Source organism: Pieris rapae, chromosome 2 (assembly GCF_905147795.1).
Source record: "Pieris rapae chromosome 2, ilPieRapa1.1, whole genome shotgun sequence".
Classification (NCBI taxonomy): Eukaryota; Metazoa; Arthropoda; class Insecta; order Lepidoptera; family Pieridae; genus Pieris; species Pieris rapae.
The window spans coordinates 5,626,762-5,650,262 of NC_059510.1; the positions used below are offsets into that span (position 1 = coordinate 5,626,762).

The 23,501-nt window shown below is 34.9% G+C and overlaps 1 protein-coding gene across 1 annotated transcript; it reads left to right on the forward strand.

Annotated features, from left to right (window-relative positions):
• Window positions 1-15,895: 15,895 nt before the first annotated feature.
• LOC110998563 (segmentation protein Runt) lies at window positions 15,896-22,949 on the forward strand. Its single transcript, XM_022267267.2, has 3 exons — window positions 15,896-16,649; window positions 19,818-19,946; window positions 21,853-22,949. Exons 1-3 carry the CDS (start codon window positions 16,205-16,207, stop codon window positions 22,491-22,493), a joined length of 1,215 nt encoding a protein of 404 aa, XP_022122959.2. The 5' UTR covers window positions 15,896-16,204; the 3' UTR covers window positions 22,494-22,949.
• Window positions 22,950-23,501: the final 552 nt, after the last annotated feature.

Here is a 23,501-nt window from a genome sequence, read left to right on the forward strand (position 1 = left end):
TAAGAGGGCAATTTTTGTTTATTGAACTAGGGGCAAACGGGCAGGAGGCTCATCTGATGTTCTTTCTTCTTGGAGGACCCTAAGTCGAATTGGAAATACTTCAGTGGGCAGCTGGTTCCACAAAGTGGTGGTTCGAGGCAAAAGTTGGCGGCCTTATCGCTTTCAAGCGATCACTTCTAGACAACAATAAAAAAATGTACTAAATTAGATAACGTAAGCAAACCGCAAACAAACATAATACTATATATAATAGTGCACTGAGTCAAGGTAATTTTAGATTCTAGATATAGAATGTTCAATAGATATCTATCTACAAATAAAAGTTACGCATTATGCAGTACCTACCACGAACTACCGACCATGATTAATTATTTTGTTGTGTTTTGCTGTGTCATATAAATCACAATTGTGAGCAACTAATAACTATTTGTTTAGACCTACAGCTTTAATTTAAAAGCCGGAACTTCTGTTCAATTCGAAGAATTAACACACGACAGGCCAAATTGTGCCCAAGAAACGATCGATTATCTTTTCACGGGTTAATTGAGCCAGTTGAACAAAAACTTTGCCGCCGGCCTCCTGTCTAATGACGCTATAAACTTGAATTATACGCACTGCTAGCCATCCGTCTCAACTTTGTATCGACATGTCAATTGTCAAAATATATTGATGCAATGTAATTTGTAAGTTTCATGAGATTAACTTCTTTTATTATTGTTTAAGATGAAATTTTTGCATCTCTTTCATTGATGAACAAATTTTTTAAGTAATTAATAAATAATTATATGTTTTACGTGTGAACTGACGATATTGAATTTTTAAGAAACGGCGAATGTATAGGAAATCCTAGTAATATCTAACACCATACAAATTTTATGAAAAGCGTTCTTTCGCAACGTTTAAACTTAAATTTGACCGTTTTGCTGCCATCGTTGTATATGATCCATGATTTATTCTCAAACGAGGTTTGGTTTGAGATTTAATCCTGGAGAATAAATTACAGTTTTTACTCTTATTTTATTAACGTTTATTAACAGTTTTTAAATGTCTAATGATATTACTAGACTGACTAGATAAAGAAAAATTTTAATAATACTTTATCTAAGACGTTATTTCAAAATCCGTAACACTATTGCCCCAAGCTGAGACATGGTGAGACTTAATGTTAAAACAGGATAGTAATCACTTGATTTAAAGTGTAAGCCTGCATATATATATGTATTCGCTTACATATATACCAAGGGCCACGTTGGCAGCATGAGTTCACAGTATTTTTATATTCGACATTATTGTTCTGGCTTAGTACCTTAGTATCTATGTATTTTTGTGAATAAACAAAAAAAATATTTGTTCTAATACAAAGAGCGAGTTTGTATTGATTTTGCGAATAAGGTTTGTAATAAATTCGAATTAAGATCCCATGTAAATTGCGTTCTACTGAAAAATGTATAATACGATCCCGCACGTTAACATAATGTCGGAGCAAATGGCGTGAAGCAAAGACGCATATTGGGAACGGGACAAAGTTTTATCGGCACAGATAACTGATCCTTGCTCGTAGACATTCTTTTGTTTTTCAGTCTGAAAAAGATAATAACTCTATAAATATAGTATCTCTTTCTATTCGTTTAAAGTTTTATTGTATCAAATTGCGTTAGTTTGAGCAAATGATCATAGCACGTAGGCGTTTGTTTTGTGTTTCAGTCTGAAAAAGATAAAAAGTTATTAAAGTTTTTTTTATTTAAGTTTAAACGACGTTCCGTTATATATCCCAGTCTGTTGAACTTCACATATCAGATAAGCTTTCAAAGAAGATTCGCTTGACTTTTAAATAATTTAAAAAAATCACTTAAAATAATTTCGTTTTATCTATATATGATATTTATCGTAGTGAGTTGTTTGAAAATCTTAAAAAACACTGTAACATAGACTAATATTGTATCAGAAAAACAATAAAAAATCTACCTTCACTTTGCGACATTCAACAGAATTGCAAAACCGACCTTTCACGACGTCACCCGAAGACACACGAAGATTATCGGTTGTATCAGCGGAAACGTTCAATCACGTTGCCTTGTTCTGATAACATTGCCTCCGAGATGACTGGGGTAGAGGGAGGGGGGAAGTGGCATTTGGCACGGGCAATTGACGCCACTGATAGGATCTCGATCGCGCGCTGAGTTTGCAATAGTGTAAGAGTTCCGTCCGGTTTCTAGAAACGAACAATCTCATTGTATTATTCGGGTATGGAGAATACATACTTTTGACACAGTGTTACCAAATGTAGGTTTTTCATAGATATGATTTCATTACAGTAATTGATAACTATGTATTACGTAGCAAGATGATTTTTCTTTAATTTTGATACGCCGATTAATGTATTTCGGAACAGAAATCAACTCGTGTGTTTCTTTTTTTATTATAACATCGGTGTGCGCTCTTACGCTATTCGGTTTGAGCCAGCCGACACCGCACCACGACACCACTCCTGATAAACTAAACGAAATTGATACTTCGTTTTATCCTGGCTCTGCTGACTATGTATGCCTGTTATTTAGCAACTAACTGGTATGTTAAAAAAATATAGCCACTAAGTAAAAAATCGCCCATAGCCAGTCTTAGAAATGCGTAAGCAATGCCACGTTTAATATCAACAAAAAAAAGTCTGTTTCCCCGTAAAAAAACACAGATTAATTATAAAAAAAAATAGATTAAAAAACTAATTATTGAGAAAGGGTATTAATAAGAATTAAGTAATAATGCCAACTGTTTAACATGCGTTCAACCCGTTATTAATGAAGTTAAACAGCAGGTTGATGTTAATTGCTCAAAACCCAACTCCAGCTGACCCTAATCTGCCAAAAAACGTCATGTTTACCTGTTGTATTAAAAATTTGATTAAATGTATTTAGATCTGTTTAGGTATGTCACTGGAGGCTGATCACCTACTTGCCTTTACAAAATTGATCATGAAACAGATTCACAAATTTGAGCCTAAAACGTTGAGGTTTTAGTTTAGGAGGAGGTTTTAGTGCCACGGATTTTTTTTATATGTCACTGTGTAATATATAATTGACAGTATTCAACGAAGAGCGATTCGAATCGTCGACGACGTTGCGTAGGGATGTGGAGTCAGTTTGCATCTTCTACCGCATTTACCATGGAGATGTTCGGACTAATGTCTGCAGCTGAGTTTCATCATTGGACGTCAAGGCAGAATTCAAAATACCATTCGGATCACCTTGAAGACCGATCACTTGTCAATAACATCTGAGACGTGTGTAAGTGTGAAGAAAACTAAGACCAAGTGTTGTAGAGCCTTTTTCATTTTTTCTCCTCACAACATAGAACACACAGCAAAGGTGCCTGTCGTTGCCCTGCCTCTGCCTCTTCTCTTCATCTCTCCTCTTAATTTTGCCTGCTTTCTTGTACAAATTATAATGTAAATCATACTTATTGTGACGTAAAAACAAATTTAAAATTAATATTTTATTTATACTCAGTTATCTTGACAAATTGTACATATACTAGTAAGTTTAAAAGAGATGTATTAGTTCTATCCTTATAATCATTCTTTAGTCTATACGACAAATGTGGCCTAGTTTTAATATTAAATAATTAAATAAAAATATTTATGAAAATTTTAATTATTTTGCGTTCGTATAATGAAATTTATGATTCTTTCTAACTTGTCACAGGAAAAAAAATAGATGCAGATGGCTTAACTGTTTAAAATTCGTATTTAAACAGAGACATCCCGAAGGTTTCGAAACCTTTTTCAGATCATTATAAAAACAGCTAAGAGTGTAAAAAGTGTTAACTAATATAGTTTTATTTGTTTTAAAGGTTGAATAAATGCACTCATTAGGTCAGCCACAGGAGACGGTTTATGTTTTTATTATTTGATTGTAAAAACGAATGAGTGATCGCACAGCTGACATTGTATAAATTTTCAGTTTGTTTAACACATGCCGTGTCTGCCATACAAACAACATCTAAAAGTTGCTATCAACGAAGACTTATATATTATATGGTTCAATTTTAAATATATATTATAGTTTGTATATTATTAGAAAATATGCACTTAAAATGTAGATATGTATTTATCTGTTTTTAATTATTATTAATGTTAAGATTATAGATATAAATGCATTATTGCTTGTAAAAATAATATATCCATCATTTAAGTAATATAATATAGATATATACTTAAATGTGGAATGTGCTTCAAAACAATTGAATAACGAATAATAAAACTACGTGACTAAAATCATTCTCCACCAACTCTATTCAAAATCATCTAAGACGCTCAAAGTAGTAGGTACCTATATCAAAATAGTCTATATTAAATATATAAATAATGTTAGTGATGCGTGTAACCAGGGGCGCTGTAAGTTCCACAAACATTCAACTTTGCCGCTTTGCTACCAGTATATTTTCGTGTACATACATAATGTCTTATACCTTATAGGGTCAATTAATTGGATCGGATCCAACTGAGCGTGGCGGTATGGTCACGATACATTAGCCGAGTACCATTCGCGTCGGTTGAAATAATTGTACACCAATTGCCGATAATTTTAATTCCACCCCACCGGGCCTTTGGGCCAATTTTATTCTTATCCACAATAGTGTAATTACGTTTTGGACGGTTGATGCTTGCTTCCTTCGAAATTGGGTATCTGCTTTACAAAGGTTTGACCACATTTCTATTGAAAACATTTAACATAGAAATAACTTAATAAGTGATAAATTTTAGTTTAGTTTTTACGTTTACTATACTGAAGTTACGTAAGCATTATGTAACGACGTAATTAAATTTATTGGTTTTAAAAAACTAATAAATGTTTTACACATAAATATTCGTAGAAATATGGCTGTTTATTTATTGACAAAACTGACAGTCGCGTCTAGATTTCCTCAAGATTTTTTCCTTCACCGTACGAGAAATTGACAAAAGTCCATAGAGATGGTCCACCGCCAGGGTTTCAAAACCACGACCTTGGGGATGAGAATCACACCCTCTAACTACTAGACTGTTGGCCTGAAATTTTAACGTCAAAACTTTTGTCTATATATCTCAATCAAAAGCTGGCAACGCACTCACAGAAAGCTCGTCTTCTGGCATTGAGAGTGTCCATGGGCGGCTGTACCAATTTACAATAGATGAACGTACTGCCACTTTTTCTATCAAATAAAATCTACCGAATTGTATAAAACGAATAAGGAATATTTTGCTATATGTAACTAAATACATGATATGGTTTTAGCAGCCACGAGTCGTGACGTCAGCCACACCAAGGGTGGCCATGCTTGCCATGGGGCTATAATTACTGTAAAATTGGTGTACATAGGACAACACATCAGGGTTGACTCTCAGTTAAAATTTGCTTCATGAAGTTCAACATTTTAATTCCCAAACAGCTATTTTATATTTCTGTTACTTTATTTACAGAAAAAGATAATAGGAAAGGGGCTCGTCTTCTGTTAGGCTATGCTCGCGATTGCGTCGCTGGCTGTAATTGGCTTTTTACGGACTTGTCAAAATTATATGGGTCCTTTGTGCCTTTCTAAAATGACTGATAAAGAAATTCATTAACGACGTTCCTATTGTTGAAATATTCCCAATTTCCTTAAATTTTTACTTATTATCAAACTTGTAACATAAAATAGAAATTTACAATAAATTATAAAGTATTTCAGCCCTATATTCCCATTGTACGGAACCGGTGACTAGGGATGTCGGAGACCAGGGCTTTGTCGAGGGGTAGCGGCGCGGAAATACATTTGATGTGTGACAACCCTCGCTCGTGGTGGATTCCTGACACTTGGTACCGCTTTTGGTTTATGGTATTGTTAACCGATTTTAGAAGAAGAATAATATTATTTCGTTAGTAAACTTTTAACTTAAAATGTTGCTCCAGTTTTAAGCATAGCCACCCATAGCATATACCCAGCTCTATATCTAACTATGTTGTACAACTACATATATTATTAATAAATAAATTATTATGTGTAAGAAAGTACCTTTAATTCTAATAAAAATTAAAGGTAAATAATATATATTATAAATACCAACTATGTATAAGAATACAATGTAACATTGTGTACTGGTGCATTTGTAGTATGTTTGTCTCTGCAGGAAACGATACCTCCAACATCGGCCTATCATCGTGTTCCGCTGTTAAGAAAAACAGTTTATGTTGTGAAATCTCTTATGTTCGTTTGATTTTTCTATTTTTTATCTCTGAAACGTTCATTCATAAGAATAAAAACTACATCTATCTATCTACATATATGTTTATCTTCAAATCGTATAAATCTTTCGCCTTTTTAGGCCCTATATGCTCCATACGTACATATTACATTTTCTAAATTAAAAAAATAACAATACTTGAAACAAGGTACCAGGGCAGCATAAGCCGTAGAGTATACAAAACGTGTGTTCGGTGAGCCTACAGCGTTTCCCGTAGATATTTTATCGGATAGTGCATTTTCATCAAGGTGCCATCAGCTAAGCCGTTTCCGCTCAGTGCGCGCATTGTGAGAACGACTATTGTTTCACATCCGGCGTTGTTTGCATCTCATAACGTAAACACATCGGCCTGACTTCAGACTTTGTTCACTCGGCTTCAATACAAGGTCGTGTGTGAAATGGTTTGCTGTAAAATAATGGGATGGCTGAGTAGGTCTTAGAAAGGGGTATTTTAGTGTTACGGTATATAATGGCTTATAATTACGGGTACTGCAGGTGGGAAGGAGGTATGTGCTTGCTTTTTGTGTATTTGCACTTGAATCTAAAGACAATTCTCCACAGTATTTCGCACATGTTCAGTCTTTGAAATCATTTCTTATAGCTTTTGTTTATTTATTTATACTTCTTCACACAATAAATTAATTATAACATTAGAAATATATTTAAAACAAACATGGTGAATTGAGCGGCCTTACCGCTACGAAGCGATCTCCTCCAGGCAACCTTAATTAAAATTAACAGTAAATCAAATAATTGTGAAGAAGTGCAAAATACACGAGTAGTATTTCAGTAGGTATACTATGAAATAACATTTATGATACAATCAAATCTGACAAATCTTAATATCGATAATATATCGTATCTTTCTATGAAGTAGACCAATCGAGAGAGGGCTGGCTGTCTTTGGAGGAGTTTTTACAGAAGAATAATAATTAAATTTAGGATACAAATTTAATTACTAACAAAACTAACACTAGTATGTAAGTAAACTTAGGTACTTCTTCCAACGTTTTGTTCTGCTGTAAGATTTAAAAGGCTTTTTTATTTTATTTATTACATACATCGTATCTTAATAACTTATAAACTAGACCAGAGAAAAAAGAATGAACAAAAGATAAAAACATAATTCGGTTAGGAAAATTTTCAGTGTGGAGCTGTTTCCACATAGTGGTGGTGCGCGGTATAAACTGCCTATAAAAGCTTAGTTGTGAAGAGAACGTGAACGGTAGTCGAAGAGGAGAGTGCTATTCTGGACATGGCTGGATTCTGTCTCGACGTCCGATGATGAAACGGTTTTAACCCAAACAACATTCAGCTGCAAGTTAAAACAATTTGTTTTTACTTCACACAATTCCCTATTTTTACGTGATGTTTGTATATCGGATAGATGTTACTGCAGTAATTACAATTTTTAAGAAAATATGTGTTAAAACATTCTAACAAAAATACTGTATATTTATATTATATATATAAATTTAAATTATGCAGTTTAAGTTTATGTTTATATATGTCTGGAAGAAAATGCTTTAGCTGTACCACCATTAACATTTTGTCTTCTTTTAATCTTATTTCGCCTTATAGTGATGTGAATAAAGTGTTATTATTAAGATTGATTAACTTTTTAAGCAAACATCAATCGTTTAAGAATAATTTTAATTGTATTGTTTTATTACAATAACTACGGAATTAAAAGTCTTTCATGAAATCAATCTCTGTTCAAAAAAATCGATTAACGAGTTTAATAAAAGAACTAAGGGGAGAGCGGGTCGAATTGTCCCCACAGTTAAAAAGCGCGGATGTGAACATTTGTAGCAATAATACCCCGCAAGGCTGGGGTTGCGCGGCTGCTGTTGAAAGAATGATACATCATACCAATAATAAATCACACATGATTCAATTAGAAAATACGGTAGGCCGGTTAACGGTTGGATTTTGTCGCTTAAGTGAGTCATTTGTAGCGTAATTGACGTTTTGTATTACGTCATCAATCACGTTCTAAATTGTTTTTGAAAATCGTGTTGAAAATGTTTTGCGTTTAATTTTTACACTTTTGATTAAACATTAATTCAAAGAATTATTATTAAATATTTTAACTTTGACATTTCACACCGATGTCAAATGCATAATTTTTAAATGATAACATTCCTTTTTTGTTAATGTACCAATATAAAAATCAATACAAATTGTAGTAACTGAATAATAAAGAAGGCAAGGTGGTTTTATAGCGTTCAATAGTTATCTTCCAGGCAACCTATTCAAAGAATCGATTCAATTATAGTTAAATTTAGATTGAAATTCAGTGAAAGTTAGAGCATTGGGAAATGGGCATGAATTCAATTACACAGTCTGCACAATGTAAAATAAATAAAACCAAAGCTTCAAAAGCACTAATCAACTACCAAAATTATGACTAGGAACATATAGACGCACATTTTTCGAAAGTCAAACACGAGTTTAACACATGAGCTTTCAGCGCACTCAATAACTCATTGCCAAATGTAACGTGGGGGCGTTCGTCACGTGCCAGTAATGAGACCTCTCGACCCCTCTCTCCCCTCGTGCTGGTATGAAATTTCACACATACGCGCGCCACTCATTATTCGAATTTTTATAGTTCGTAATGACTGAATACTTGATTTATGATATATGTCTTATGTAAATATTGCTGGCTTAGTACTAATTGTGTGAATTAAGTAATTTTAATCTAACCTCAGTTCAAATCCCTCCAATACAAAAACCTGTAATCATAGTTGCCTGAAAGAGATGTTAGCGATAATGCCGCCCGATGCATCCTTTATTTATGTTTTCTGAATGTACCTATATGAACCATATATGTAACGAGGCAACGGGTTGATAAATAAACTAAAGAATTCCAATATTCGGGTCATGCAAATAATGAAAAGTCTCGCAATTATCTCTGTAAGTTGTTTTATTACAAAACACAATTTTTTTAAATAACCAAAAACAAATGAACGTTATTAGATCTTAAAAAGTGTTTGTAACCATAGTATTTTTTTTAAATACCCTTAAATTATTTTTGGTATTGTATCTATATTTCTCTCTTCAGTCGGTAGCTCCTGCGGAGAGTCGTGGTCAACAAGGAAAAATCTGGAGCGAATTATCTGTTTCGATGGGTTCTGTCAAGCGCCACTCTTGCTGTACAGTTTTAAGGAAGACGAGTCACTCGATCATTTGGTTGGTGAACGTCCACGTGATCTTTTGCTTTGTTCCAACTACGACCAGTTTCTCCAAGTTCTCAGCGCCTCCACGCAATGTATGGACGAAATATGAAACGGTAGTAACTGAATATTATCTGTTTATTGGTACGGAAATGTTTGCTATAGACGAATTTACGGATAATTCATGATATTTTAAGCTCTATTTTAATTGGTACTAAGCCAATAATTGCACAAAATACTTCCTGTTGCAACAATACAACACTCACGATTCTAAAGGTAAGTATTAATGACCGCGGGCGCTTACCGGATTCGACCGTATTTGCACAATACCCAAAATAAAGTAATACCATAGAGTTAAGAATCGCCTTCTTTAAAAATATGAGTTTCAAATATTGATAATATGGACAATTCGAATTAGTGTGAATGCACGTTATTTTTAAGTCTAAACAGGGGTGAGTGGAAAAAATAATACACAAGAACATGTCTTCCAAAGGGAAGAAAGAATTCGTGTATTAAAGAATAAAGACTGTGAATATATATATATATATATATATATATATATATATATCACTCTCTTATGTTAATTATCCTTATTAGTAAATTTACTAATAAGTAATATTAAATTGTGTTTTTGTGCAGAGACAGTTTATAAACAAAAATGTACTTTATATAGGAGCAGTATCCTAGTAGTTAGATTCTCAACCTTGTAGTTAAAACTTGGCTGGGTACTGGATTGTTACTTTTTATGAATACGCCTTTTCTGAAAGCATAAGCAGATACCATGGTTCTCCATTTACTACGGTCCTGATTTACCTTTCTCGCTTCATCCACTTTCATGACACTTACCATGCATGTTCGTTGGGTAATTTTAACATAACCAATATCTTAATTTTGCGTAAAAGTTTATATATCATGCCTTTTTTAGACAAATTGACTTGCATATAAAAACATCAAATCCCTACAACATGTGGACTCAAGCAGGGAAATCAAGTATTAAAAAAACAAGAATTGAACTACCTATGTGTATCAATAATTGAATTCTTATTGGCCGAGGCCAAAGAATCATGGAACATGTGCACCATCATCATGGTAGCGACATAACCTATTAAGAGAGTATCTATCAATGTTCGTTCAGACGTAGGATGTGATGACATCTTCTATTGAACAAACGACTCCCGATTCGAGGCACGTTTCCGGCAATCGACGATTCCGTTAATTAGTTTAAAATGGTATAACAACACGATTTGCTCTATGAACGCTCGGAGAAGTTATAAAATATTAAATTACAGTTTTACAAATATCACTCTTTAATACACCTATAAACGTGTGTTGGGGACTACGACTTATAATAAATTGCCACATTAATATTTAAGTGTAATATATATTTTATACGTACACGGGTAGCGATACCCATCTAAATAATTTTAAATCTACATCAAAACCGGAAAGGCGCCTCAAACGTAAGTGGCCAATTATCCTGCTTTTACCTCGCGAGGGCTCTTACAGCGGCAAAGTTTGGAAACATTGCGCATAAGTGTAATGCACACAGCAGGACACATTGTGCTATGTTCACGTCATGCGTTATCAAGAGCTAACGAATTCACTTGAACAACGGCTGCAAATCGCAAAATGCACTTTTTCGTTCTTACATCACGCTATCGGTTAGAATCACTCATCATGTTAGAATTGTTACTATAATGTTTTTTCTACTTAAGATAGAGATTTTAAGGCACATTTTACTATATAATATCGATATCCTGTTTATAAAATAAAAAAAATTACTTTATTTGACTCAAAACAAATATTACATATGTATTACAATATTCAGTGTGGTTAACCTTATATATAATATTCATTAGGAGCACTAGCATTTAAACTAGCTTTATATGATGACATTAAATAGTTAAGTTCTGTAAGGGTTTTTACATTATTTTTCTCCTATTTTTTTATTGTGATGTAAATTAAAGTATTATTATTATTAAGATACGAATTGAGACTTGACGCATCAAATATGTAAGTGTATTAACGTGAAGACATGGCGGTAGCGCTAACTCTAAACCTAGGATTCGTGTGTTAATTTTTCTCTTCAATCTACACCATGCCAGTAAAGGCTACAGAACAAAAGATAAGAAGAAATAAAGATATGTAATATTATAAACGGCTAAATAGGCATTAGGCATTGCCAGGCGTGTTGTTCAGAGTTCATTACAACACCGACCAACTGCTGACATATCCTACATGGCTGTTTCAAATTTTAACAGGTGAAGGTGAAATAAACAGTTCACAAGAGTAATTAAAACCATGACCAATACAATCGGTTTCAATACAATTAAATATAAAGTAATCCAAAAATTTCTCAAATCGTTTTCTCCATAATTTGTATAATATCTTTATACTAAGATTTCACTTTTTTATTGCTATTTTTTAATAAAAACCGCATTAAGTAATAAAAATTAGAAAGTTAGGTAGGTGCGGCGGTACAGAGGGACAAACATTTCTCAATTACGGCAATAAAAATAATATTGTAGGCAAACATACTTTGAGCACCGAGCCGACAGCTACCGATTGGTTTTGTGCAACGGAACAATGCGTTTGCGCACAAAAACTCAGCTTCTTCAAAGGTCCCTTTATTTTGGCCCAAACATTGGCATTGGGGCATTGTGGGACCCTTTGTCAGCTATTTACCGACTGTCGGGTTGTTACACTGAAGGGAGATTGGAAAAAAATGTGGCTTACGATTTGTTTCTTTGAAAGGATGGATTGACGACTTAATTTGTACGTTATTTAAATTGTATTATAATTCGGTTGTATAGGCAAATGAATATATTTAAGTTGTGTGGTCTTGAATCGAATCTATCGGGGCACACTCACTAAGGATATTTAAAATTGAAACCTTTTCAATTTTGTATATTGATTTCATTAATTGTGATAACGCCGTAACTAATACATTTTTATCACAAACAACAAATGAAAAAAGAGTATGATAACATATATAATTATGTTATTTAACATAATTTATATGAGGAAATTATGTAGTTTTATTTAAATTGAGATCATAATGAAACAAAATAAGATGTCTTTTGCTGTAACGACAGACATTAGATAGGTATTTCTTATATAATACAGTTTTTCAATAGCACACAATGCTGCTGACAGACAAACGTGTCTATCATAAATAGATAATACCCACACGAGAGAAGGCTTAGATACAAAGACTTTTTCTCTTCTTTTTTCAATAGATATAAAGGTCGTGCTTATCTGGAAAAGCCCTAACCGATACATCGACTTGCTGCCTCCACACCACTCTAACCTGAGCTGGCATCAGGGCATTAGGGATGTCGAGGGTTGTATTACTTCCTCGAACTCTTAAATTCCTCCCTATTAATTTGTCGAGACTATTCGGTTCTCTCAAGGCAATATGGCCAGATCCAGATACCAATATATTATTACGTACCTATGACTAGTATAATAACTAAGAAAGGTATGTCGCTGATCTCTGCATCAAGATTGCTTCAAGGAAGACAAATCCCGAATCAAATATCATTTAATACCTTCAGTTTTGATTTGTTTGCTCTGCTTTTAAGACGTCTAGGTACGTCTTATCTCTAAACAAAAGAAAGATCTTGTTTTATATAGACTTAATTTATTATTTTTTTCTATGGAGACTATTCAGAGGACATGTTCTCTAATCTGTAAATGAGTTTAACCATCGGACATCAAGGCAGAATACGAAATACACAATATTTTATATTGCCCACTGAAGTATTTCAAAACAATTCGACTTGCGAGCCTTTTGGCCATGTATTTGTCCGTGGGCGGCGGTGTAACTTGATATCAGATGACCTTCCTGCTCATTTGCCCCGTGCTATATAGACTTTCACGCTTGTGCTAATATGGTAGTATTTCCAAAAATACTTCTAGATAAAAATTTGAGGTTTCGAACTATAAATGTTAGCAGAAAACTGCAATAGCAACTTAAGAACTAAAACATATTAAGCTAATCTCAATTTTAGAAAGGCTATTGATCACCAAAGCCACGTTTTATTGCCATTTTACCTGATTTTTGCAAACGCACCGACAACCCTTGCCATAAACTTTATACATCCCACCATACCATAACCATAAAACTTTACAATAAAACCAAAACATTTGCGAATTTTTCAAAACTTTTCTTATCTGCGTCATAAACTATATAATTGCTTTGTGAAATCGCTACAAAGGACTTTAAAGTCTGTTTAAACAATGGGTCATAAAACCTTGTTAAAGTGTAACAGCTACCTTGGTTACGAATGACTTGTGTTATGAATATATTTTTAAGATTAGTTAGATAGTTTGAGCTTACATCATTCACGGTGATCAAGATTTAAATGCAAATGTGTTCTGGTAAAGAAGCACGCAGTATACTAAGCAAATTAACACACATGCAGTGTTGCTGGCATCCTTTTCGGCTTTTGGATTCTTTTGTTTAGTAAAATAAATAAAAAAAACACACAAGCAGCCATATAAAACTAGGCATGCGAATGTCATAATAATGTACGAACGTAATAATCACTGATGTATCATAAGGCACCTTGCTTTTTAAAAATTTAATAATGTGTGTAATGATAATTCTTCTTTTTAAGATGTTTAAGATTTAACTAACACCAGTTTTTTTAAATAATTTAAAAGCTATTTGATATGTTTTCAACGTAGACATGTATCTTTTTATATTATTTGTACGGTTTTATTTGCTTTATTTGGTTTATATTGATTATCAAAAATGAGTGAGATAAAGAACGAAGAGATTTCATTCTATCCGTCGCCAAAAATGGATTGTCTTCGTAGGGTTTGGTTCTTGGGATGCAGATAGAAGATCGATCGACTGTCACGGTCCGATCTCAGATTGTTTTCAATCTGAAATTGTGCATTAATTATTTGGTTTGGGCGATAGTCGTTGGTCAGTGAGTCACTTAAATGAACCATTTCAAGTAAATATTACCTATTTATTATTTCTAAATGGTTTAAGATGGTGGTTTAAAAGTTTAACCTTTGTGATTAAAACAAGGTAGGTACTACTTTGGAAACAAGTTTAAATTTCACCTTAAACTATAAAACTTATATAATAAAAAATACTAAGAAACAGGAAAAAAACTGAGGAAAGTTACCTAAAAGGCTAACATATTATTTTTCTTACTTATAATAAATACATTTAACTAGTTTTTTTTCTTTTGTAGTAAACTGCTTATGACAAGACTTACACAGGTTACAAATACATTAGGTACCTAAGTTCTGAGTGGCTCTACCTTTGCACCGATAAATAAGTTGTATGTTAAGTTTTTAGTATTATTTATAGAGAATGAAACAACTTAATTAACGTATAATACGTATCAGACAATTTTTTTCCCAGTATTTATTTCGCCATTGATTATATCGCAGGACACTTATATTTTGACATCTCTTGTTTTGCGTTAAAAAGTACTAATTCGCGTTTGGAATATTGTAAATTGATACATAACAAGACAAAAAAATCGTTATTTCTAACTTTAAAATACAAGAGTGTTTACTATTTAATTGTGGTATATCTTATATTAAATAATGTTATGTTATGTTTTGGGGTTGTATAAAATAAACATATTACATGCAATTACAGTTTTCCAGTGGAAAATCCAAGTTTGGTGTATCGCACGTGACGCGGGAAACTCTTCTAAGTTTCACGCCCAGCTAGCCCCGCCCACACCCTCTCGCTCGCACATTCCGCGCGCTTACACATTCTTACTTCTAACTTTTCACTTCTTTAATTTACTTACTATGAAGTTTTTGCAAGTGTAAGTTACATTTTTGTAACAAAATTATCTCGTCATTTAGTTTATGTATTTCTTATGGTACTTTAGAATTTTATATTACTATTTTAAAATTATTGAATTTAAATAACATGTTAATTATTATCTTTCATTTTTCATTGAGCGTTCAATGTGGATAATGAGGACACTGTGAAGCGTGTCAATTAAGTTCGGGGCGCTGACCCCAGGTGATCTGAATTCCTCGCATGCTTTAGCGAAATGAAGTGCCACCCCGAAACTGACAGCTCAAACATGAAAATCATAATTTTTCATAAGCTCGTTGATAGGTTTTCGCACCGACCGCGGTTTCCCGCCGCCCCGTGGCCTAATTACCACCGCCTCGCGATACGTCACCTCGGTTATTCAAAAAAATCCACCCGTCCTTCTCCCACCCGTCGGTGTTGTGTGGCGGCGTCCCATTCACGCGAGCATTTTTATAAAAACGCAGAGATCAACCGCGGCCGTCCCGCTCGTTCCCGCTGCGGCACCGCGCTGCCCGCACCCTTCGTCTCCTTCCCACTTTTTACGAGACGTAGGGGCCGCCACCCGGTGGGGGCGGCGACCGCGCGAACGCAAAATATTGACCATCGGAAAAAGTCGCGTCGTATCGCAGTCATCAGTCGAAACTGAGGCCCCGCGTGTACGCGTCCTTCGCCGCAACTTCGGTGCGTGTCGTGCGTCTTCGGCTTGCGGTCTCGGCGGGTCGCCCATTTATTTTTCCGAGTCCCCTCCCGGCGTCTTGCCCTTGCCCAACAAGTGGTGAGCGCGGCGGGTTGCGGCTCATACGGCGTCTCGCGCCCATACTTTAAACAACTTGGAGCGTGCCGCGTTGTAAGTTTGAAATTCGATCGCGTGTTGAAAACTTTTTTCGAAGTATAGTTTTAAGAGTTGTGACGTGACGGAGGACTTGAGTGGCGTGTAGACAAAGTGTTCGAAGAGTTCTGAAGTCGATGCACCTCCCGCACGCGAGCCCGACCCCGACCATGGCGGATGTTTACTCACATATCCATGAGTACTATAGGCAAAGTCACGGAGACCTGGTGCCGACTGGATCCCCGGCTGTTTTGTGTTCAGCTCTTCCCGGACATTGGCGATCTAACAAGTCGTTGCCGGTGGCTTTCAAAGTGGTGGCCCTGGATGACGTTCAGGATGGGACATTGGTGACAATCAAAGCTGGAAATGATGAGAATGTGATGGCTGAAATGCGGAACTGTACTGCGGTGATGAAGAATCAAGTGGCGAAGTTCAATGACTTGCGCTTTGTTGGTAGAAGCGGACGTGGAAAATCCTTTTCCTTAACTATCACCATCAGTAGTTTCCCCTCCCAAGTGGCGACATATACCAAAGCTATCAAAGTTACCGTTGACGGACCAAGAGAACCTAGAACTAAACAAAGTAAGTTTTACTGCCTTTTTTATATTGTTGATAAATTATTAATTTTATAGTATTTTAATTTTACATCTCTAATATAACTCATAATTAAGTCTTATAAATAAATTTTATCACAACGATAATCTAATTCAGAAAGCCAATAATTTACGAACAATACCCTTAAATCACTCAGTAAATAAGATAAAAAAGAACTCGAAAAATATTCATGCGTGTGCGCTTGGCGGTTCGCCAGTAAGTACCGAGGTCGGTTTTGTGTCGCCGCAACGTTTGACCACATTCGAAATAGTTCACTAAAATCAGAACATCAACACTTGCTATTAAACATTTCATTTTATATGCCTGCTGTGATATTTATAAGCTAACCAGTCGTAGATATAAAATTTATTGTTGGAGATTAAGAATCGTTTCAACAATTATATTTGAAAGGAAAATATGTTTATACAATTACAAAAATTTCTTCTATTCTATATTTATTTTAAAAACTACGTCTACATACAAGAATAAAAATATACAACTAAGTTCTATAACTTTTATAGAATAACGTAAATAAAGTAATAATAATATAGGAAAAACGCTACCCTTAGCAAATTATTAAGGTTAGCTATTTAATTAATTCTATAAAAAGTACGTACATAAGTTCTACATTATGTAGGTACACATTAACTCTATAAAAATATAACATCTGTTCCATTGCACGATTATCAATCACATAGACATTAATTAGTCTTCTCAATTCCAACCCATTCGACTTAAATAGCCTAAGAATAAATTTCATTGTTTTGACAAGCTTATGTATGGATATTTGACAAAAGCTTTTAATCGTACGACAAACTTATTTTTGGAACCAAGATTATAATATAACTCCTGAAAAGGATTTAGAAGTTTAGGGTTAAAATTGGGAATACAATTCAAAATTATTAAGAAAATTAATTAGTGAATCAGTCATTAAATATATTAAATTAATGTTTATTGTTATATCATATTTCCATAATTATTTAATACACTGTATAGAATCATATTACAAAATTCAGGAAAATATATTATATTCGATGAAAAATCGGATTTAAACCTCTTAAATTTTTTTAGGTAAATTTTCTTTTAATTCAATAAAAAGCTTTCTAATAATGTTTTGACAAGACCGTCTATTTCGGTTACAACCAACCGTCTGTATAAACAAATGCTGCGCCCAAACTTCGGCCAATAATAAAAAAGACACTATGCGGAAAAACTAACATCCTCTGTAAAGATCAAAGGAAATAATGACCCAATCATTGGTTTACAACAGTAATTAATCTGAAATGAAATGTCTTACTGGCGTCATTATTCTGTATGTACGTTATTATCTCGCTCACATTTTCTAGTTTTTAAAGACTAGCTTTGAAATGTAGGTATACCGTTTTTTACTAGTAAATAGTTTTCTCGGAAAGCGATCATCTCTACTCAAATAGCAGCAACTGAATGAATAATTCACGATTAAAAGAGCAATTATATTATTCATATGTTAAATTAAAATTATAAATTTGACAACTGACGTCAAACTCAATAAAAATCAGTAATACACTACTTGACCTGCAAGTCAAAGAAGTCATCTGTGAGTGTAATTTTGACCTGGCATATTTTGCAATAAAAGCTAAATCCGTGACTCCAGAACATTCACAACAGTAATGCGTTAGTACAGCGGTTAGCGAGTTCCACCGTGCGGCCACGGCGTGTAACAGATGTAAACAATCTCTGGAACCGTCGTAAACTCCGTTTGATCTCGCCTGCCTCTAAAATATGGATTTTATGTCCCTCCTCAATGCCCCAACACCACATCTACCAACCCTATGTGAACCCAAAGTTATATTCAGTTAATGTCCTTTAATATGCATGAAGGCAAATATAATTAATAATACTGATTTTATTGGATACTGAAGAATACAACATTTAATTATATTTATATAGTTATTGCTTTGATTTTAGAAATACTTTAGATTTTTACTTTTTTACAACGCTGGTCAAATGTTTTAATTGAAAATGTATCCGCTGATAACAAACTACCAAATCCAAAACATATAGTATTTTTTTATTGTGTCGATTTAAAAGACAAATTTTACGAGATGAATATCACCGTTATAGACGTCGCCACCCCGCCTCATATTACGAGCAATAACTCTGATTCCAAACGCACCCAACACGTCTTCATTATTAATTTACGAGACGCCATTATAGTTATTTAACGCGTATCATGACACTTATAAACTCCATACGTTTGTTATGTCTTGGTACCGAATCGGTCGCCGCGCAACCATCAAACATTTTTATGATCGACCCAGATAACCATGCGCCCACATTTGTCATAATTTAAATATATCATCGTTTAACTGTTCACGTTTTATGATAGGGTTGAGGAGTAGAGCGTTAACAAATGCAGGCGAGTGCTACATTTCACTCATTATTACCGGGATGCTGATCCATGGATAACCTCGTGACAGCGCAACGGGCCATCAATCACGTTCTTAATTTAAAACCCGCGATCTGGGATACGCCAAACAGAATACAAACACTCGTTTATGTCAGATACAGGAAGAAATAGATCGAGAGATTCTTACGTGTAATAAAAACGTCAACATAAACATCTGATAAACATGCAATTACAGCTTTGTTTAGCTCTTTAAAATGGGCGAACTTCTTAGGGAAACTTACGCAATAAACTTTGAAGAGTCACTAAATTCCGTTCGAAACAAAGTAGGTAAAGTGCTCGTAAACAGTTAATCCCGTAATAAAATTGTCGATACCTGATCTCATCTATTGATTAAAAACGGCCATAAACTGAAAATAGACGTCTTCAGTGTATCGATTAAACAAATAAAAAATGCGCTAGAAGGCGACGTCAGTGAAGGATCGTAAAATCGTATAGCAGAGGTGCCGGCTTGCAGTAAACCTTATGTATACAGACTCCTTGTTACTGTGACGTGGTAAACATTACCGTGTGTCGGCAGCTCTTTGTGCGACTTGATTGCGACATTCGTGGACGATGTCTGAACACAATTCCGCACCGCTCCTTAGAAGCTTACGTGCTCCTTAAGAAAATTCAATTTTAAATGCAATTTTCTTTACATAGTATCTTTAAACAGTAATATTATATATTGGATTCTTAAAAATGTTAACCTTAATTATATCTTGTTTTAGATTACGGATATGGGCACCCTGGAGCCTTTAGTCCGTTCCTTCTAAATCCTGGATGGTTAGACGCAGCATATCTGAACTACGCCTGGGTAGACTACTTCAGACCGCCTCAAACAGCAAGTCTTATCAAAGGTAATTATTTTATTTTATTTATATCCTCTCACTTGAAAAAATTATATAAATATATGTATGTGTGATTAATCACAAAAACGATTTGAAAATATTAACTGAAAGTAGTAACACATCCGGCATCTCTTAAACTTCCGATCGACGGATTATTTGGCATTCGTTAATTTGAAAATTCCCGATTTTTCAAACAACACTCGAAAACATGTTGCTCCAAACTGAACCACCCCTCAAGGCCGTGCAACGCAAAGGTTCAAATAAAAGGAGCGTCTCTTGAGCGCTGCAAAACAACACGGCTCCGACCGAAGCAAAACCACCCGCTGAAGTCCGTTGTCGGGGGAAGTGCGCCCCCACTCAATGGAAAAAGTACAAAAAGCACCACCTTCACGTTCGAGAGAGTGTGGAGTCAATTTTATTCCAATGTAGGCGACCGCGCCACCGGCCACTTTTTGTTTCCGACGCTGAAACGCGAGGAGCGTTGTACTCAAACACCTACCAGCTTTTATTAAACCCTGCCAGATACTTTTTCACGGAGATTTGCGTGACTTTGCGTGTTCCAATCGATCTACACGAACAATGATACCGACACATTAACAACTATGTAAATAACAGACAATTTACAAGTCATATCGTCCTTTATCACTATGTCCAGAGTCTGTGCAAACATCTTATTTACCAGTCATTTAATTAATAAAATATTTTAATATTATTGTTATAAGTATCAAAACTTGTTGAACTATAATGTCTCAATATTAACATATCAAAAAAGGTAATTTACCACTTCAACGACTTCAAATCTCATCTTCTTCAGGTTCTTCTTCCACACAAGCTTTTTATTGTCAGGTTTAAATATTAACTTTTTTTATGACTAACTAACTAAGAAAATCGTATTTACCAGAACATCCCTAAAGTACCGAAATTTTTTCCCATCGCGTAATGTCATTAAAAATAACCTCGTACTTACTATACATACTCGACAACACCATATGCCATCTTGGTTTTATTTCATATGAATACAAAATACATTTATACATTCTTCTAATGGGAACAAATTGCAAACACTGCGAAACAGAGAGCGAACCAATTTTAATTGAACTAAAACTATATTAAAGAGAACCATCAGAAATCACCTCAATCAGGCGCTATGTCGATATTGGTCCCCACCTCGCCAAATTACCCCCTAGTTACGCCACCCACCCCCGACGCCTTTTAAAGTGGTCTGTGCAGCAGTGCTACTGCTGCAAATACAAAAAATGCAAAAGAAATCCCGGCAGCGCCACCTCTGAGCTCTTTGTGGCCCAATCTGCGCCTCCATCGTGTACTTTTTATCAGTTTCTCTTACACTTATCGAGAATCAAAGCCCCGGTACTGCGACAAGAATATTTCGAACACTGTTACTAATGAAAATTTCACGTTCCGAGGTCGCTTTGTTCGTTCTGTACGAGATAGCTTCCTTATCGCGATACAGCCGGCTTTGTACCGCACATGTTCGTGGCACGGCCTCACGCGCGTATTGCATTGCTAATGTGATCTCCGGATAGAACAGAAAAGAGACATATCGGACTGAATTACATCGAATGTCGCGTCTGGATCGTAAAGTACGACATTGCATTCGGATAAATAAATATTGCACCCTCACCCTACCAATATCGTGCTAAAAAAACATCCCTTTCAGTGAAGCCGCCTTTAAACGCCTACAGATTGTACATTATCCTTAGTACGATTATGCACCCTCGTTGTTCAGGGAATCGGTGAAGTGCCCGCGTGCCTTAGGCTGTCCCCAGAGAGTCGTCTCTCATATTACGTCATGTTCTCGAATCAAACAACACTAGTAGCATTAAGAAACAAATGAATCAATCATAAGCTTAGCATCTAATCATCAATTCTAATTTGAGTATTTTATTGTCCACAGGTACTGCAGCAATGGCTACGCCACCGGTTCCACTGCCACCGTCAGATTTGTTTCCATTCCCACCTACTATGACAAATCTACCTCCTGCTGGATTATTACCGCCACCTGGTGCATTTTTACCACCTAACGGGCTACTGCCCTTTGCACCACACCCTGCGGACCTAGCACTAAAATCTCTACCATCGGAACTTACATTGAAAAACGGCATGAGTCCCTATGATGCGATAAGGCACCTACAAAGTAGTGTTTCATCGATGGACAACTCCAGTGCCCGCCTGTCACCTACGAGTAGTAGGCAAAGCGGTAGCCCAAGAAGTATTATCAACGCTAGTCCAAGATCGAAAGCCGATTCAAAATCTGAAGTAAATTCAACGCACGATGCAACGATATCGGATGAGTCCGATGAAGAGCCGATTGAGGTTGTCAAATCCGCTTTTCATCCAACGCGACCGGCTAACGTTGAGCTCCAGGAGATGAAGCAAGTCCAAGCTGCAGACTCCACAGTGTGTGACAAACCTAGAGGTCGTAATGAACTAAAAGCGCCGTCTCAACGTACGACGCGAGTGCTTTCCACAAGCCCGACCTCCACAAAGATAACCAATGGAACCTTAACGCATAAATCAGTTTGGCGACCATACTGACGCTTCTAGAGTAGTGAAGTGAGTGACAAATATGTCCGTGACAAGTGTATGAAAACGGACCAAAATGTGATAAATCGAGCTTGTAAATATTATAGAAGATAAAAAGATATAGATATATTTATTGTTAGCATAGGATATTAGAATTAAATGCTACGTCAGTAGTAGTTCAAAGTTATCCAAAAACTTTTGCAATTAATAGGAATTATTGTTGTCTACGAATTGTTATAGCTGTAAAAATTGCTGAAGATTGTAATAATCACGAGTCATGTAAATAAATTAACTTGTAAATTGTAGAAATATGTAAATTGCGACAAATGACTGATTATAGAGTTTTATGAGTCTTGTAAATGTAAAAATTATTTATTGATTGTAAAAAAAAAGTTATTAACAAGGTATGTAATGTTAGAAATTGCTAACTCGTCTTGTATATTTAAAATTACGTAGGCAAACAAATAAATTGACCTATAAAAATTAAAACCTCTATTATTTCCCTACTTTAGTTCAGTTTCAGTATTTAGTAATGATACAAAAACAAGAAAAACCATAACTCTGATAATGAAATAAAAAATTAAATAGTCTTAATCAAATTACAGGCACTTTATTCTTACTGCAAAATTACCAATTGTCATAACTACACTGAAATATGCAATGTAGGTTAATCTAAACTCATTTTTAAACATTTTTGATTAAACTAATACCTTACTGACAGATGCTACTGTTTGTTTATAGCCATAAATAATGAAACGTGCATTGCACATGTTATTTCACTCGTGTCTATGAGAACGCCCGGGTTCAATATGGTAAATACAAATCGTATTTGCTACGTAGATTTTTTATAAATCAAAATTGCTTGATAAACTATTTCATATGAAGAGTTAATTCTCAGGGAAATTATTTTCTATTTTCATGAAAAGTTAACGTAATGTACGACGCGTTCTGTGATGTGCGTCTAGTAGTTTCCCACTGGGGAATTGGGTACATACCTATACACAGTATCGAAAATATACT